This window comes from Pieris napi, chromosome 15 (genome assembly GCF_905475465.1).
Source record: "Pieris napi chromosome 15, ilPieNapi1.2, whole genome shotgun sequence".
Lineage (NCBI taxonomy): Eukaryota > Metazoa > Arthropoda > Insecta > Lepidoptera > Pieridae > Pieris > Pieris napi.
The window spans coordinates 10,557,606-10,575,840 of record NC_062248.1 but is presented as its reverse complement, the minus strand read 5'-3'; the positions used below and the strand labels follow the sequence as shown (position 1 = coordinate 10,575,840).

Here is an 18,235-nt window from a genome sequence, read left to right as displayed (position 1 = left end):
GACAGCATCATATTTCATTCTCATTTAAATCCCATCATGGGCCTAATCACACTCAGTACTTGTAAATTTAATTTTCCGCGTTACAATCAAAAATGTGCTTAGCCCTTCATTGAGGCACACTAATATATTTTGTTTCGTCTATCTAAATCTATACAACACGTAGCTTTTATTAATTTCTAATATCGACTAACAAAATATTCTCGTGTTTAAAAGTAAAACAAATCGCTTTAATTACTCCACTCGACATTCTTTATCATTGAATTCATCTAAAAATGATCTATAACGACTTCTGGACGTACTAAACTAAAGGAAAATAATTCTGAGAAAAGTGCGGTAAGGAAATGTCGAATGAAGCAACTGAGCGTAGAGACGTACGTCTTCGCTGACAGGGCGCTGGTTGAGTAAGGTGATCGGTCCGGTGGGCAGGCTCTCCTTCGATTTGCCCTTGGCGATGTCCCGGAACTCCTCCGTGTATTCCTGGTTTTCCAACACGCGATCAAGCGACGGGAACGTTTACACACAGTGGCGGAAGTTGGGATGACCAAAATCAAACCGGAAGTCGATGAATTTAAGCGACCAAGTATTTACTGGTATAAGATCCCAACTTCACGCCACGAAGGCAAACTCAAAGTTAAAAAAATTAAAACAAACATTATTTTACAGTTTCAATAAGCCGCGACAACAAGCTCTGCTATTTTAAGTATGGGTTTGCCATGCTTAAGTCGAGAATTAATTTGCTTGGGGATTTATTAAAAGCATTTAATTTTTTAACATATTGAAAATTTATGCGTGGTGCTATATATATATTGTGTAATGTTATTGTAACTGCTAGAGACTCAAATTAAATCTTTAATTTGTTTACATTAATTTATAGTAACCAATTTATTTCCCCTATTAAGTGTCGATGAGATTTTAACAGTTACAAATTCAATGACAGTGCAGTGTCCACATTCTAATAACCATCACGGTGTATGTCCAAAACCAGTGAAGAGTCACATTCAGCAATCGTGCAACGGTTGTTTTGGCGATTGACAGAGCTTTGTGATAGTGCGTGATACATTTCTGGTCCTTCGAGCCGGAGCCGTAGTTCCTATGTGTAAAATCCCTATGTGCCATCCATCTTGTCGACCACGAAGCCTGCTCTGAAAATCGCCGCACCTACACCGTGACGGCGTACCATATAGGAGTTGGTAAAATATTCTCCCTTATACACGCTAGTGGTGTCAGAGGGCGCCACTCTGGGGTCCCTCTCTTTCCTGAAGCAGATAGATGGCAGGGCGAGTCGCAGATGCCGCTGTGTGCGTGACCACAGCGCACCCACGGAGATATTTCGCGGTCGTCTTGCCGTGGTCACCACGCGGTCTATCACCGCTGACGCCGCAGCGGGAAGGTATTTGTATCGTATCGGCTCTGTGGTCTCCGACGGTTCGTCCTAATGATTATTCTAGTCTAGCACATAAATTCGTAACGCTTCGGTGTGGTTTTGTTGTGTTTTTTGTTTGGCATCATGCCTATCTCAAGCGAACGTTTTCCATTGTTCTGTTGTGCCAAATGCGTGTTGTGTGATTTACTTTTATGTATAGAAATATTAATCAACGGTAACAAAAAGTTACAAGACTAATCTTTGTATAGTAATCGGAGTACCTATAAAAGTTTGTAGTTTTATTCGTAATTTGTGCCGACCGCTGTCTATCCGCCTACACAGTCCTGTTGAAACTTTCTTTATCCCAAAGTCTCGGGATTCAGCTAAATTATAATTTGAATCTTGGTGTAACTTTGAATTTAATTAACAAAAGATATGAGAGAAGTTTTAATCGTGTGAACGTGTAGAACTTGAGTAAGGTTTCAAAATTTATGTTTGTTCATAGATTTTGTAATGACGTTGTGTCTGTTCAAACACGGCTCAATATTAGTTTACTTTGGAGTTAACTACACTAAGCTAAAGTTAAACTTTCGAAGGCTAAAGCAGGCATATTCTGAACTAAAACAGCCAATCGAGAAGAAAAAGAGTTCTCTAACATGCGTACCTAATATTTGTTTAGAGGAAAAGAGTCTCTCGAAAACCTTCCAACGGTACTTTAAAAATTTCTGATGGTAATAACTCTTTTCGTCCAAATCAAAATCTAATAAAAAAGCATATAGTTAGAGGCATACATAAGTTGTTTTATATGTTGACACTGACAGCTGCTTTGTCATCATAATACGTAAGAGAAAATTTGTCTACTGTCATTATCAATGTTTACCTACATGATTACAGGTTTTAAGTATTCAAAGGGCTTTGCTTCGGGAAAATATAATGATAAAAGACGTACTTTGGCACGTTTTATACAATGAAGCATAAAAAATTAATATACACAGAACCAGGTAAGTAGCTCATGAGATTCACTGATGAAGTACCAAAATCTTTCTTTTAATGTTAGAGGACTATAGCTATCAATATTTTTATTTAATTATAGAACAGGGGCAAATAGCGGCTCATCTGATGTTAAGTGATACCATCGCCCATTCACATTCCCAGAACCAAAACTGCTTTGCCAGTCTTTTAAGAGCTAGTATGCTCTTTTCTTGAAGGCCTAATTCGACCTTATTCGAATTAGGAAAAGTGGGCAGCTGATTCCACATAATGGTGCGCGGCAAAAACTACCTTAAAACTGTTAGCTGTTGGAATGGTTAGTTCCCATAAAAGTAGGCTTCGATGGTTATAACTATATTGTAGACACGAAGCTAGCTGTCAGTGTACCAATAGGGAAATGTAATGCTGCGGACTTAAAATACCTCGAACTGTGGCCACGCCATGGCCATATTGATGCCATGGTTGTTCGCCCACCATTTGAGGTCCTTTTGGTGGTCAGCATTGTTGATCGTATGGTGGAATTCTTCGTATATTTGTGGTAATCTGAAAAATTTGGTGGAATTGTTCAACGATTTATCTAAGACGAAAATGCTCTTTGGATAGTAACTATTGGGGAAGTCTTAATTTAAAAAAAATGCCAATTTGTTGGATTTCGGCCCTCTTTTTATTGAGCTTCATTTAGATAATATTTCAACTATGTAGGTAGTATGTTATTATCTACTGATTGTACTGCGGTATGATAAAAATAATTAATAGAAGTAAGAAGATTGTATATATACTCACATGGGTTCTTGGCTAATATTCAAACATTTATGGAAGCTAAACAACACATCCTTGAAGAACACAAGTCGTTGGGCCTCCATCTGCTGACAGCGGTCAAAGACGCCTGTCATATCTTCAATGTATCGGGGATTGTAGGCCGTAATCTCAGCCAATGCAGCCTGGTACTTATCACGACTTTTCGCTACGTCATCACGGCATTTTGTCACACGTTCCGCCATTTTCTTAATCTGAAATTATTAACGGTATTATTAGGTGACTTCTAGAAAAGAAGATAACAGATATTATCTTTGGTTTTCGTGAATACTAATAACTAAAAAAATTATTTTAATTGGCTTTATTTTACAGTAAATCTCGGGCTTCTCTGGAAAACGAATTTTTACAAGACAGTTGCAAAATATTCATATCAAATCAATCAAATCCAAATACGTTTATTCAATTTAGATGCGTCTTAGCGCATGCTTATGAATGTCAAAAACGTTTACAAAATTCGCAAAAGAGTAAGACTACGCCATCATAACATATGATTGTCAGCCGATTCGGAACGGATATTATTTGACTACCAAAAAATTTATTATACCCACACACAAGTGTCTAAGTTTACTACAAAGATACTGCTAGCAATACACAAAGTTCAACAAATAGCTTACAGGATAATATGAAGACTTCACTTAGCAACCAATTAAGATTGCAAACTTAGCTTTACGAAGTTCAAGTTTGCTTGAAGTTCTTGATAACTTCAAGCAAACTTGAAACCTGACTTTCTACTAGACCGTGAAGAAAGAGAACCGGGGTGGTTATATATTTAATTATAGCATATTTCTTTTCATATTAAATATGATTATACCAAACAAAAATGACTTAACAGCGACACAAAAAGGACTGCAGCGACCAAAAATTCCCTTTCTCATACTCTTTACAATAAAAAGTATATTAGCAATCCTTTGCTATCTATTTTAAACGCTAAATCCTATTTTTTATAAAACGTCTCCTATCTATCAACTAAAACACTGATCTTTTTCCAACAGTAATGAATTCCAACGAAACAAATGAGTGATTAATTTAAAATTGTGTAATATTACTGAAGAGCTTAGAGCTGAGAAAAGATAGATAGTTTATTTGAGAACATTAAAAAATCATGCTATGAAATATAACATCAGTACTAAACCCCTTATCAATAAAAACTTAATCAACGAAATGAAAAAAAGAAAAGATTTAGTACCAGTGGAAATATTCTAATAGGAAATATGAGCAGTCGATAAAATGGGCCATTTTATCGTGTCTCTGATAACGTAATAGGTCTGTCAGGCCTCGTCAGGCATTAAATGTAATTTCAGTGACAGACGCACTGTCTGGATGAGATCCGTCATTCGGAAGAATAATTATGCGGCTTCCAGTTTATCGCTTCATCCGGCGGCGACGCAGTGTGCAGTTTTTATACATAAATAACTTATTTGTATGATAAATTGTTTTATATTTTAGCTACGTTCGTTACTTTTTAAACTTTAATTATTGAGAAAACAGCTTAATTCTTACTAAATATAATATTCGTTTTACGCCAATAAACAATACTTTACATATAATTAAGTACTTAATAATTAATTTTGTAACAATAAAATTGCATTTACTTGTGACGAAAAATAAACTTTTAATAAACGAAGAGAGAGAAATTTAATTGTTTTGTCGTTAAATTATGTAGAAAAATCACTTTGTGCCATATTATTGGTTATTTAATGTACCTAGAGCTCCTTAGAAGTATATAATAAAGTTATGAGTGTGTTGTAACTACCCAATTTTCCAAGAGATCCTGATAATAAAGATAATTATATCTTAATTTATTTACGAAAAATGATCAGTACTTTCATATTTTAAATAAATCGTCACTCAAAATATAAAAACTGTATGCACAGCACTAATTACATTTCACTAGGACCTGGAAATGTGCTAATTACGCGAATCTCACGAGTTTTATTCATAAATTTAATCCTACAAAATTTCACTGAAAAGGTTTATTGAATGTTTTAAGTAATCCTAGTCTTTTGCTTTTATTATATGTGACTTAATAAGTAACTTTTTTAAGATTAACTTATAAAAAATCTGAAATAGATTGTTTCAATTTAATTTTCATTTGTCTCCTTATGATAATTATTAAACACTAGCTGGCCTGGCGAACATCGTACCGCCTAACAGTCGATTCTTTATTTGTTTAAAATACTTATTCTGCTATTCGGGACACCGGTCTAGCTAGTAAGATAAAAAAAAGAAAAATGATAAGACAACAAATACATTATGTCAAAAAATAAAAATTTACCTTCCCGGAACCCCTCCACTAACACTTGAACTTTATGCTATGGTATTAAAGTTCAAATTGACTTTTAAGTATTATTACGAATATTTTGTATGGGAATATAGAAAAGTGTTGTTTTTAGACTTTTTCACTCAATTTTTTTTTAATATTCTCCGTAAGAACCATCCTCGTACTTCAAGGTATATTATATAAAAAAAATCAGACAGATGTCGTGACAACGGAAAACGGGTTTCATTTTTATATATATAGATAATCACAATACCAATAGTACAAATATAAAATGTTGAGCGTTTAATACTTTAAGAGATTTGAAGTCTACGACTCCGTAAAAGCTTATCCACTGGAGTCCTGAGGGAAATACCAAGTTTGGGACAAAATTTAATCAAACAGATGCGATGTTATAACACCAAAAACGGGATAGCTTTAGTGACTTGTTTAAAAATTCTTCCCAAACAAAAATCGTTAATGATCATATTAAAAAAATGATCTTAGGCGTAGGAACGTTAGATTCAGAAACAAGGCCTACCGCTTAGTTGGACACATGTACGTCAAAAAATTATGGATTTTGACATAGGTCGCGCACTATCACGCACAATAGCCTAACACAGAGAAGCCTAGTGGGGGCTAGTGTACTTTCTCTAATAACTATACATTATTTTTTATTAATTATGTTGAATAAAGATTTTTTTTTATTTTCTTAACTTTTTTTCAATTTCACGTTACCACGATTGCTGTAAATCACTATAAACATTATTTAAACTAATCATTTGCGACTACGATTTAAAACTAAAATAAATCTCCGATTCAGCTTATATGCAAAATTTTATACAAATAAAAAAAACTTCACCATATCACATAAAACATATATAAATATATGACCAATAAGATTTAAAAAAAAATAACTTAGCGATTCTACCACACAAAAGATAATTTGTATTAGCTGTTACAGTCTTACCATCGCCTCTCTCTGTTCGCAACACAAAATATAACGTATTTTAGTAATAAAAGTAGTATTCAAATATTATTGTGAAATAACTTATTTGTATGTCGGAAAATCCCGGGTTCCATTCCCGTTGAAACAGTTGTTGTTACGGCAAAGATTGGTAACTTATTCTAAAAATGTGGACATTTGTATAGGCCATGATGGGTAAATCCACAAAACTATTATTTTCCCAAGTGGCGATAAATAATAGCTATGAACATTCGTGAAATTATCATTTATCTATTGGCAGCTTTCCAAGGCGAGTGTCGGTGACAGAATTGTGCTCACAATATTAATCCAGCCAAGGGTCATTGTTCCGTGTCATAGATATAGTATTAGAAATCGAAATTATAAAGGAAGGTTGCATCTATACAACGCAATTATGATAATCAAAGCCAATCTCGATTGAAGTTATCTACTACGGACAATTACAATTAAATTCTTTGGTTAAAATAGAATTTTGCAATATTACTTTAGTTTCCATTTAACGTTTTATGAACAACATTTTTTTATATGAAATTATTTCAGACAAATAATACAGTCATTTAAATAAGTACAAAATAAACTTGTTTCATCTATTCGTGTTTTCCAGTATGTAAGGGAATGTGGTGAAATTACTGTCAAAATCAAAAACTTCCCTGAGTGATTTGTCCTGTTCATCCTTGCGATTCTGTAACTCACTTTTGATAAGGAGGGAGCTTGTTTTGTTCATTGTTTATCAGAATGCCAAATCATAAAATGACTGCTTTACGACTGATTTAAGCGCGACCGCCTCTGCGAAAACCGCTGTGAGAGTTCGAAAAGTGAGTTACAGAATCGAAAGGCTGGGCCAGTAGGATAGGTATGATAGAATGTTTTCACTTCTATTACAGGCCCCTATGGGCAAATTTAAGTGAAAATGTTTAGCATCTATATACTAAACATTACACTTATTAACTGTGCCCCCAAATAAAACTGTTTGACATATTCTACCCTCTTCTAATATTAAACTCTCGAGACTCTATTATCAGACAAAACGTCTGAATTCATGTGAACATAGAATAATGTACATCTCGAGTGACACTTCTCCCGTGATAAATGAGACTGTCTCCCGCACTGTCTAAGTGTTAAAACTTTTACATCTACCCGCATTCTATACCTACCAGTCCATTGTTTCTTATATAGAGCAGAACATATTAGAATATGAACGATATAGGTATTACTGTTTTAACATTGTTTTATCAGTAAAAGTTTGTAATGTAAATACCGAAAAATATATATAAGGAAATATAATATATAAACACTTGTTTAAGTCACATAATCTAACATAATCTAATACATCAGATGAGTCAGTTTTGGTTATCAGCGTGACCTAATACATAGGCCTCTTCCCGCTGCGTCTATTCTTTTCTAATGTTAGTTCTTCGAATTCTTCTATATTTGGTTGTAAGTATTTTTTATCGTAATGATAAGCCTAAGATTACGACAATTCAAATGTGAATAAACAAATAACACGATTCTAGAATAATCTTAAACCAACTTAAGACTTTAAGCAATAATGAGTTAACTTTAATTTGTAATTAATATTTCCTTCGCTTATAATTAAGCTAAAATTAATAGCAGTAATGTAATAAAGTATGGAATTTTGAAATCTAGAGAAAGGAAGTTTGCGCAATACTCTTAAGTATTTAATTAGTAAATTAAATACAAAACGAAATTGAATACTAAAACTACATAGCGTCGCAATAGATATAAGATTGAATAGCATAGATATGTTAAGTACACGGATCATCGTATCGAGATATTATGTCATACTGATAAATTCCAAGCAAACGGAGGAAAATTTTACAAATATAAGTACTTTATTACATTTGGACTAAAGTCCTATAAATAGAAGCGTTAGCAGGAAGAGAATGGAGAAAGAAAGCCATGGACACATGTTTGGAAAAAGCTGGAAGAGGCCTTTACCCGTGAAGGAGTTCCGACTTTTACGGACAAAGTTTCGACAACGAATAATAAAAGAAAAACTTTAAATTGTTTTTTGTAAAGACTTAAATTAAACGGGCTTTATTATTATTAGCAGTGTTGGCCTAATGGATTCAGCGTGCGGCTCTCATCCCTAAGGTTAGATCCCCGGCTGTGAACCAATGGACTTTTATGTGAAAGGAAAACATCGTGAGAAAACCGGCTTGCCTTAGACCAAAAAAGCAGCGTGCGCAGGCACAGGAGGCTGATCACCTACTTGTCTATTAGAATGACATATGATTATGAAATGACGCCCATAGATAGTTAAAAAGGTTGTAGCGCCACTGGCTTATTTTTTTATTATTATTTACTGTTATCATAGTATGAGTGTTCTCGGTATCAACGATTTATGTTAACTGATTTATTATCCTAAACAAAATAACTTTCCTCTCCCGTTGTCATTTCGACCCTTAGATATTTTAAACTACGGCTTCTTGTTTCCAAGCGGAATCACGCGGAAACTAGTGAATAGCCTGTGTGTTCACACCCTTAAGTGGAATTCGATAAGAATCCAATACCTTGCCCTTGGTCACGTTTCGCAGTCCTGGCACGTCGATGGCCACTCGAATAGCTTAACAGCTTTTGAAAATATTAAACAATATTTTAAGAGAATGTAGTCTTGATGGGAATAAAAGTTAGGAAATAAAAAATATATGAGATGTGGTTGGTGGTGGGGGTTTTTGATTACTAGTCTAAAGCAAAGCAAAAGTAAAGCATTAAATAACTATTTCCTACAGGTAACGAACGAGAAATGTTTAGTCACAGTATATTAATGGCCACTAAAAACCACTGGCACTACAACCTTTTTAAGTCTGGGCCTCAGATTTCTGTATATTTCATGATCATTTTTAATCTAATAGGTAAGTAGGTGATCAGCCTTCTATGCCTAACAGATGCTGTCGATTTTTTGGTTCTAAGGTTCCCGGTTAGTGCCGGTTCCCCGATATTTGTACGCACATAGAAAGTCCATTGGTGCACAGGGGATCGAACCTACGGCCTCAGGGATGAGAGTCGCATGCTGAAGCCACTAGGCCAACACTGCTCTTTGCATTAATAGCTACTAAATTAGCTTATAATGTAGAAAACAGCTTTAACTTATAAACGTGCAATTTATTAAGAAAAATTAATGTCTTTAATTTCTCTTGTGAAAATGTAATAAGTGAACGTAATAAAATCTCTATAGTCTTAGCAATTTAAAGAATTCAACGCAACCTCTCGATTAATTTTCGCGCAAGAGGCAAGACGTGCAAGGACTGTTCAAAAAGAAACGGAAAATCAATGAAAATTAATATTTCTCTAGTGGCCGCTGTGGTAGTGAAGACACTAAAAGACTGTACCGTGACGGAAGGGAGATGTTGGTTGCAGTGGGTTATTCAATGTACAGAGAGGTGCTAGAACATTGTAATTTTACCTAGGTTATTCAAAGTATACATCTCGCTATGGAGTTCGATACATTTGTTTACACGGGCTACGACACACACGGCTGGGACATTTTATGTTTTTAAATATTTTATAATAATAATAATTTATTGCAAGAATATGGTACAAAAATGTGTAAGGTGGTACAATCGTACACAATGGCGCGCAAATTTTTTTAAAAGGTATTTTACATTATTAGTCATATGAATTGGTCAATTCTTATATTATTTGTATCGTACATATTATCATATCATACGTTATTAAATAATCATTTATGGAATAATATATTTTTTCCAAAAGTAATACACCAAGTCGATTTTTAAAAACTCTAGTCGGAAGATCTTTTAATTCTTTGGACAAATTATTGTAAACCTTTTGTAAATACATTAAGTGTATTTTACTCCGAAATCACAGCCGTTTTTTTTTGAGTTTTATTAGTACAATCACACAAATTCCTCTTTGTAATATTACGGAGAAATATCTGTGCAAATGTGTTTTTATAATTCGTAGAACAAAAACTACATAATTTGTAACGTGAATTCAATTAAAAAATTCAGGAATGTTATCATTTCCTTATCCATCGTTGGCGATGTAAGATTGCACCCGCAATGTGTGCCAAGGTGTGCGTTACCAAGGGCGTTACGCTGCGTGCGCGCAAGGACATTGCACGCGTTGGTGTTATATAAGTATTAAATTCTATATATTTTCTTAGTCAGTGTTTGATTTACGCTTAATTAATGCCGTATTTATTTATTATTTTAATTGATTTCCATAAGCTCATATTCTGTCCTTAACGGTCTTATCAAGAAGGCACTTACATCCTTACTATTCAGATAAAAATTCAGGTTTACCATAAAAGGGCCCACCACATATACCTAAAAAGAATGAGATGATAGAAATATAAATGTTTTGTGTTGTTAGTATCTGAAGTAAAAGGCTTTTATTGTTATTAACAATAAAATAATCTATAAACTTAAACATTACAGACTAACTATTCCAACCACGGAACTCAGCAAGCGAGACAGCTAATTTCCTACAACCAGAGGTACGTCAACTTTCTAGGTTGACGTGCCGCTTTAAGTCCAGACATAAAACCTAATTTAAACCTTTTTTTAAGATTTAAATCACTTCATATTACAAACTTTGCTTTCAATTCTAACCTAATTATAGAAAAAAAATGTATAAGTTCAGTACCCAGTACAGACATTTTCCTAATTACGCAATTCCTCTTATCAAAGGAAAACACAGGACGTGTCAGGTCCATAAGAAACGCCTACATCGGTGTTTGCCAACGTGGGGCCTATGCCCCAGAGGGGGGCAATTTGATTCTATAGCCCAAACGAAATTTATTAAAAGTATTTGGAATTATAATTTCTTGCAGTTTTTTTTATTATAGGTTTTGAAACTTTACTTCCTACAACCGATCATTTTAGTTTCTCAAGTAAACAATTCAATTTTTAAAATAAAAAATTGTGTTAGATTCGGGGGCATAAGAATTTTAGAAAGGCTAAGGGGTATAGGACAAAAAAAGTTGGGAATCACTGGCCTACATGCATTTACTATATTTTTTCATTATTCATTCAGTTGTATACTAACAATTTTGTAATTTAGGTAGTTAAATTTAACTGAAATTATTTGACTAAAAATTGAACTATATTTAGTATAAAACGGTGCTCATTGCCTTTCGCACAAAAGTCTTTTTAGGTCAATGTGAATCACAGCAATTATTCCAACAGCTGTCTACAACTATGACAACAAAAATATCAAATTTTAACTTTGAACATTTATTGCAGTGAGTTTCTTTTGTTTTTCACGAGATTGAACAATCTTATCTTCTGTCTCACATGAATAAATACTTCAGTTCACGTCATGATAATTATAAATTTCTAAAATATATTTTAATCAAATTAAGATGAATCTATTCCCATGTTCTGAGATTTTTTACAGCAAGTATGGTAACCGAATTGCTAGTAAATCCGTTTTAAAGTAATAATTTAAGTACAAAGTGATTTTACGATATAAGCAAATATATCATTTGTGTTAAACATAACCATGCTAATAGAACAATGACTTCGCTGAAAACCGAACCCAGGAATCCCGTACAACTATAAAAAAGCAACGCAATCGCGAGCCCTCTGTCATTGAGTGTCCATGGGCGGTGGTATCACCTAACATTTCAACAAAAAAAAAAAAACATTTTACGCCAGGAGGCACTACTTGCGTTATCCAACTTAATTTTAGGTTTAAATTTGAAAAAAAAACTTTAAATCTAACTTCAAATCCTCTTACAGCGCAAGAACTTATTGGCAGTAACTACAAGTTAATATTTAACCATCTAAGAAGCGTTTTACTGAAATTGGTTAACCTATCCCTTGGGAAATGGCTCAATTTATCCCAATAGAGTTATTTACAAGAGTAGTTTATTATTTTAACCACGAAACTTCTACATTAATTCGACAATACTAATAAACTTGTCAGGGCTTATATTTAATGATAAACTATTATCATATAAATCCTTGAAACACTGATAAAATTCCTATCAAAATCCTCTGCGTAGTTCAAAACATAAAAGATATTCAGAGACAAGAATTAGAGCGAAAAGCGACTCCAAACGGAAGTTAAGTATGTAAAGTACGATTCCAGTATCGCAAGAATGTTTGACATAATATATCATTCTGAATTTTACCTTGGTAGGATGCGACTATCATCTTTATATATATGAAATTCTCGTCTCACAATGTTCGTTCCCATACTCCTCCGAAACATTTCGACCGATTGTTATGAAATTTTTTATGCATATTCAGTAAGTCTGAGAATCTTTCAAACCCCTAAGTGATAAGGGGGTGTCCATCCCAAAATTTTATTTTAAATATTTAAGACAACATTTTTGTTTTTATTTTATTATGATACAGCATACAAAAATACATACAACCCTTTATTTTCATCTACCCTCAACGATCAACCTTAATCTTTCATTTGTTAGTTAAGATTTTATAACTTGAACTTTGAGGTTTATATAGAGAAAAATCACAGAAAAACCTAAAAAGTTTTCATTCCGGAAAACCGAACCGTCTCTGAGGTAGCATAGCTAGCATTGAACTTAGAAGAATTTTATTACAGAAAACAAAATCCTTTTGTAAGTAAAAAATTACAATCAATCACATTCACTTATAATTTATCCATAGGCCCCGAAAAACCTTACTTTAAATTTAGAATAATTATAAATATTTTGAAATTTAGAAAAACACAAATTCCGCTACAATCCTAGATATTATAGCCTCTGATTCCTGTATCTGTTTTGTAATTATTATTTTTACTAATAGGCCTGTAGTTAATGAGCCTTCTGTGTATGACGCAAGCCAGTTTCCTCAAGATGCCTTATCTCACCGTATGCGGGATGTTATGTGCACCATGCGTCTATCGGCAAGGTATGATACAGCTTTTTAAATATGAATTCTAAATTCTTTGATTATTCTTCATTTCTTGAAGGACACTGTCGAATTTGATGGCATAGTAATTAATGTATATCGAATCTGCTTAATAAAGTTTTCAACGTATCTAAACCAAGGCATCATCTAATATTATATAACCACGAACTCCTACTTAACGCGATTCAAAGCAGTTCAGGAAAGCAATGCACATTCCCCAACAAACGTGCACTTGCAAAATGCAAGCGTAACGAGGCGCTCTTTGTATAGACCGGAATTTAAAATCTTGAATAGAATAAGTAGCAAATCGTTGGTCTTACAACACATATGGACTGTCCTAATTTTAACGTACTTTTCCTTGGATGGTGGATGTTGTACCTACCTATTTATTCGAACAATAATGGAATATATAAATCCCAGAGACGGGAGAATGAAAAAAGACCGTCAAATAAAGAGATGGGAAGACAGGAGGGATGGAAAAGATCAGCACGTTAAAAAAACAACAAGGGAAATGTCGGATGACTCGGTGATAGAAAAATTAAAAAAAAACATATACAAAAAAAGGTTAAAATTACAATTTTATTAGTAAACTAGCTGCCCTGCGAACTTCTCTTCTCCCTACTGCCTAGCCTACCTTTTTAGTACATACCAACATGGAACATTTTGCTATGCTACTCGAGAGACGGTTCGGTTTTTGGGAATGAAAACTTTTTAGGTTTTTCTGTGATTTTTCTCTATAAAAACCTCAGAGTTCAAATTATAAGTTCTTAACTAACAAATAAAAAATAGGAGTTGATTGTAGAGGGGTGAAAATTAGGGATTGTATGTATTTTTGTATGCTGTATTATAAAAAAATAAAAACAAAAATTTTGTCTAAAAAATAAAAATATTTTTTTTGGATGGACACCCCTTATCACTTAGGGGTTTGAAAGATAGATAGTAGCCGATTCACATACTTACTGATTATGTATAAAACAATTCATAAGAATCGAGCCATTGTGACACGAGAATTTTATATATTAGTAAATAAAGGCTTTTATTATTATCATATAAATCTTTAACAAGCTTTTCTATATACCTTTACCATATCATCAATATCGTGATGTTTGTTAATTGCGTACCGAAAGGTCAAAACTAATTGGCAACTTAGACATCGTCCCTACATGTACACGTCGTAGTTGGTTAACTAATTTCTACCCGTAAATTGTATAAAATAGAACCATTAAGAAAAAGATTGTTACCAATACCTCGAAAATTAACAAAAATACATACGCTATCCTTACAGTACAAAACCAATACAATATGTAAAGTATATAATATTAAATACATAATATACAATAACGCTACTGTGAACTCACTCTGCGAACATCTTTACGTCGATAGTATCGTACACAGCATTGAGTGAGCGCAACATCTTTGTTAACGGGGACCTGTGCAACAGACTGGTTTAGGCCCTTGGTACAAACAACCTTGGCTTTCGCCATCACATATCCCCTAGGTAGAAAGAGACCCAGTTCTTGGAGACCACTAGGGTTGTCCACCCCCAGGTGCTGGTAAACACCTTGGTTTAGGAATAAATGTTAAGGGCCTCATTATAAAATAAAGATGTTTTGGTTACCATGGTAACAAAACTTTTATTCTATAGGATCAGAAGAAAAATATCATATATTTATAGTAAAGTTTAGCTGTCCCTTGTAGAGTAAGATACCCTCAACTCTCCATCATCATCAAATGGCGATGATGGGCATAACGTTAAGAGAATCGGTTATACAATTAACAATTTTAAAAAAGAAGATCGACTGATGTGTGTTGGACATTTGTTTTAAAAAAGTCACAATCGCGAGTATGCTGCCGGCCTTTTAAGAATTGTTAAGCTCTTTTCTTGAAGGACCCTACGTAGATTATAGGATATAGCATAAAAATCAGACAAAAATTGTTCAAACGACACAATTCATCAAGCCAAAGTCAAAACATCAAGCTACACAGAATGATTTAAATTCAGAGCCAAAAGTATTCCTAAAATTGTTAATTCATGGTAACTCTACCGGACAGTCTCGCCTAATTGGTTGAATAGAGACAATGGCCCATACGCCACGTAGATTGTGGTCATGTTACCATTTACAACACCCATTCATCTGCTTTGTATGGTACTAATTCGCCGGACGTACCATCAGCAAATTAATTAAAAGAAATTAACTGATTTCATTTTTTATGTTAAGTGATAAAACCATGGACACACAGTACCAGTAGGCTTGCAAGTGTATTGCCGGAGAATATTCCAAATGTATTGAATTTTCTAGTAAATTTCACAGGTCAGACACGGAGAGTGTATGAAAGGAGCGAGAGTAGGTACGGACGTAAGTAGCAAATTGGGATTGGTGAAGGTGATTTCCCTTTTCGGGAAAATAGGAGGAAAACTCATTAATGACTTGAAAATTTTAGAATTATAATATTGACCTAGTTGATTTTATTAGTGATGCATAAATATGAAAAATGCAGATCATAAATTTTCGTTTAATATTTTACAAACTTATATTAATTTAATTCCAAACTTTATTTAATAAAAAAATAATTTCTGATGGTACAATACATTGAATATAAAATAAAATAAATCTTCTCAGATGTCTGTTTGATGATCATGTATCATTCTAATAGGCAAGTCATTCAGCCTCCTGTGCCTGACACACGCGCGCCGTCAACTTTTTGGGTCTAAGGCAAGCCAGTTTCTATTAGCGCCTATTGGTACACGGGGTTCGAACCTATGTACCTACATTTAACTGCCTTCTATAACATATTTAAATTCCTTCTTTTCCTGACAGCACATCAAGTAGTTTAGTGTACAATAATAAAATATATTATTATTATCAATAAGGGTTTATATTAAATATCTAAGTTTTCGAGTAAAACAGTGTGAAAACCAATTGTACATTTATCGCTATGGCGTCTAGAAGGAGAATTAAGTTTGCTTAATTGGATTCCATTTGTAACATTTCTTTATTTAATTAGACTAACAATTTTCCACGTCAACGAACTGGAAAATACTTTTGAATGGATTTTAAATTATTTATATTAGGTCAAGATATCATTTATATGAAAAGCGTTTTTATTTAGCGGTATTAGGAGATGACATGGGGTTTCGGTTCATGTTTTATAATAGAGCAATTTCTCAAACATGAGATCCATAAGAGAACATAAAGGCAAGGCAAAGCTGTCCGTTTCTTTGTTCATATTAAGCAAGAAACAAATTCTTACCTCCAACAGTCCGAAAATCAAGTGTGAAAAACAGGTATATATGTTTTTTTAACTTTTTGAAAAAATGCATATGAGATAGTAACAGCAAATTGAAAAACGTTGTGCAACCAGCGGTGTTATCGCTACCAAGCAATCTCTTTCAGTCAACCCTACTTAAGAAAACAGTAAAAACAAGAAGTGCTACATACAATAAAGACTAGTAATAAGTTATAAACTTACCAAAAACCGAGAAAAACAAATGCAAATATAAAAACATGATTATAAAAATAAATTATAGTCATTTGGGATTCATTAAATATTCTATAAGACCTATAGAGAAAGAAGAGGTGAAAATTTCTGGCTATTACGCATACAAATTTTCCAGTTGAATAAATCACCTTTAAAACGGTGATTTACATAAGCACGTGACCACAAGGCCGTGGAGTAGTTTATAAAATATCTTCAATAAACACATCGCTAAATTAAACTATGACGCAACTAAGTAGATTATTTTCAGACTATTTTGTAAGGCCATGAACATTCGTACTACTGTGATAGTCAGTATTACTGAATGATGACTGGAATTAATAACGTTTAAAGAGCCCTAATCATATCACCTTACAACGAAAAACAACATTTTGAGTACTTGTCCAGAGGTTGAAACATGTGCAAAGGTACCCAAAACTATTTATGGACTGAAATTTATAATGATTTTCACATTAACAATTTCACACTACATAAATATAACGTGATAAATATCCGCGTTATAGGGGGGAAGTACAGCGTTTTATGGGGACTGAAATCGCGTTATACGTAAACGCGTTATAGGGGAGTTTACTGTATCCCTTCCCGTTCCTGTCCCTTCGGACAGCAGTAGCGCACACAACAGACAAACCCACAAGTGAAGAATAAATTCAAAATTTTAATATAATTTGCGCTCCAATTCCCGATACGAACTACTTAACCGCCGTAAGTATCGATTTGGATAAAAAATATAAATATTCTATTAAAAAATGTAAATTGCCTAGTCTAGTCTCGTTCAATAAGCCTTAGAAATGGGCCAAGTGGTCAAAGAACTTGAAGAGGCCAACGGATCGATAGAGATAACTATGTTGAGGTGCGATTATGCTAAAGGCTGTATTTCTCGTGTCCTTAAGGAGTCTAACGTTTGAATAAATTTACTAAAGAGCATACATTTTTTTTCTCTAAATAGTCTTCGTCAGGCATCGAGAGAGCGAAGGAATTTAAATATCTCGCATATGCTATCTGAAAACCTAAAAGATATAATAGATATTGAACGGGAACGCAGGGCAATGGCGACCAGAGGTAATATGTTGGCTCGTAGATTTGCTGGTTCTAGTAAACAAGTGAAAAGCGTTTTGTCAAAACTTTTACATGAGTAGTCTATGAGTCAACTATACTGTCAGACCACTAACTGCCATGTGTATTCAATACAATAATGCTTTTAGGATGCTCTTGGGACTGCCTCGTTTCTGCAGTGCTTCGGAGATATTCGCCCAAGCCCGCACAAATGATTTCTGGGCTACTATTAGAATTAAATCAGGGTCTTTGTTGAACCGTGTATGGGGCTGAACAGCATCTTGAAGACTGTGGCAGATGGCCTGTCTTCACCTATCATGACATTTTGTGCGTACACTTGTCAGTTCAGATCTTTTTCATGAGTTTTACTATGTTTAGCTTTTAATAATAATATAATAACACTAGTCTGT

General features: G+C 33.8%; 1 protein-coding gene across 7 annotated transcripts in view; it reads right to left on the bottom strand.

Annotated features, from left to right (window-relative positions):
• The window catches only part of LOC125056977 (protein kinase C and casein kinase substrate in neurons protein 2), a 100,748-nt gene that overhangs the window by 4,088 nt on the left and 78,425 nt on the right, over nt 1-18,235 (bottom strand). For 3 of the 7 annotated variants that reach the window (XM_047660371.1, XM_047660372.1, XM_047660369.1), the window contains 5 exons: nt 6,397-6,408; nt 3,137-3,363; nt 2,776-2,896; nt 1,178-1,432; nt 376-477 (listed from right to left, as the gene is read on the bottom strand). In XM_047660371.1, the coding sequence (XP_047516327.1) occupies nt 376-477; nt 1,178-1,432; nt 2,776-2,896; nt 3,137-3,363; nt 6,397-6,408 (717 nt within the window). The remainder of the gene's footprint in view (nt 1-375; nt 478-1,177; nt 1,433-2,775; nt 2,897-3,136; nt 3,364-6,396; nt 6,409-18,235) is intronic. The other 4 variants (XM_047660370.1, XM_047660373.1, XM_047660375.1 and 1 more) reach the window with 4 other exon arrangements.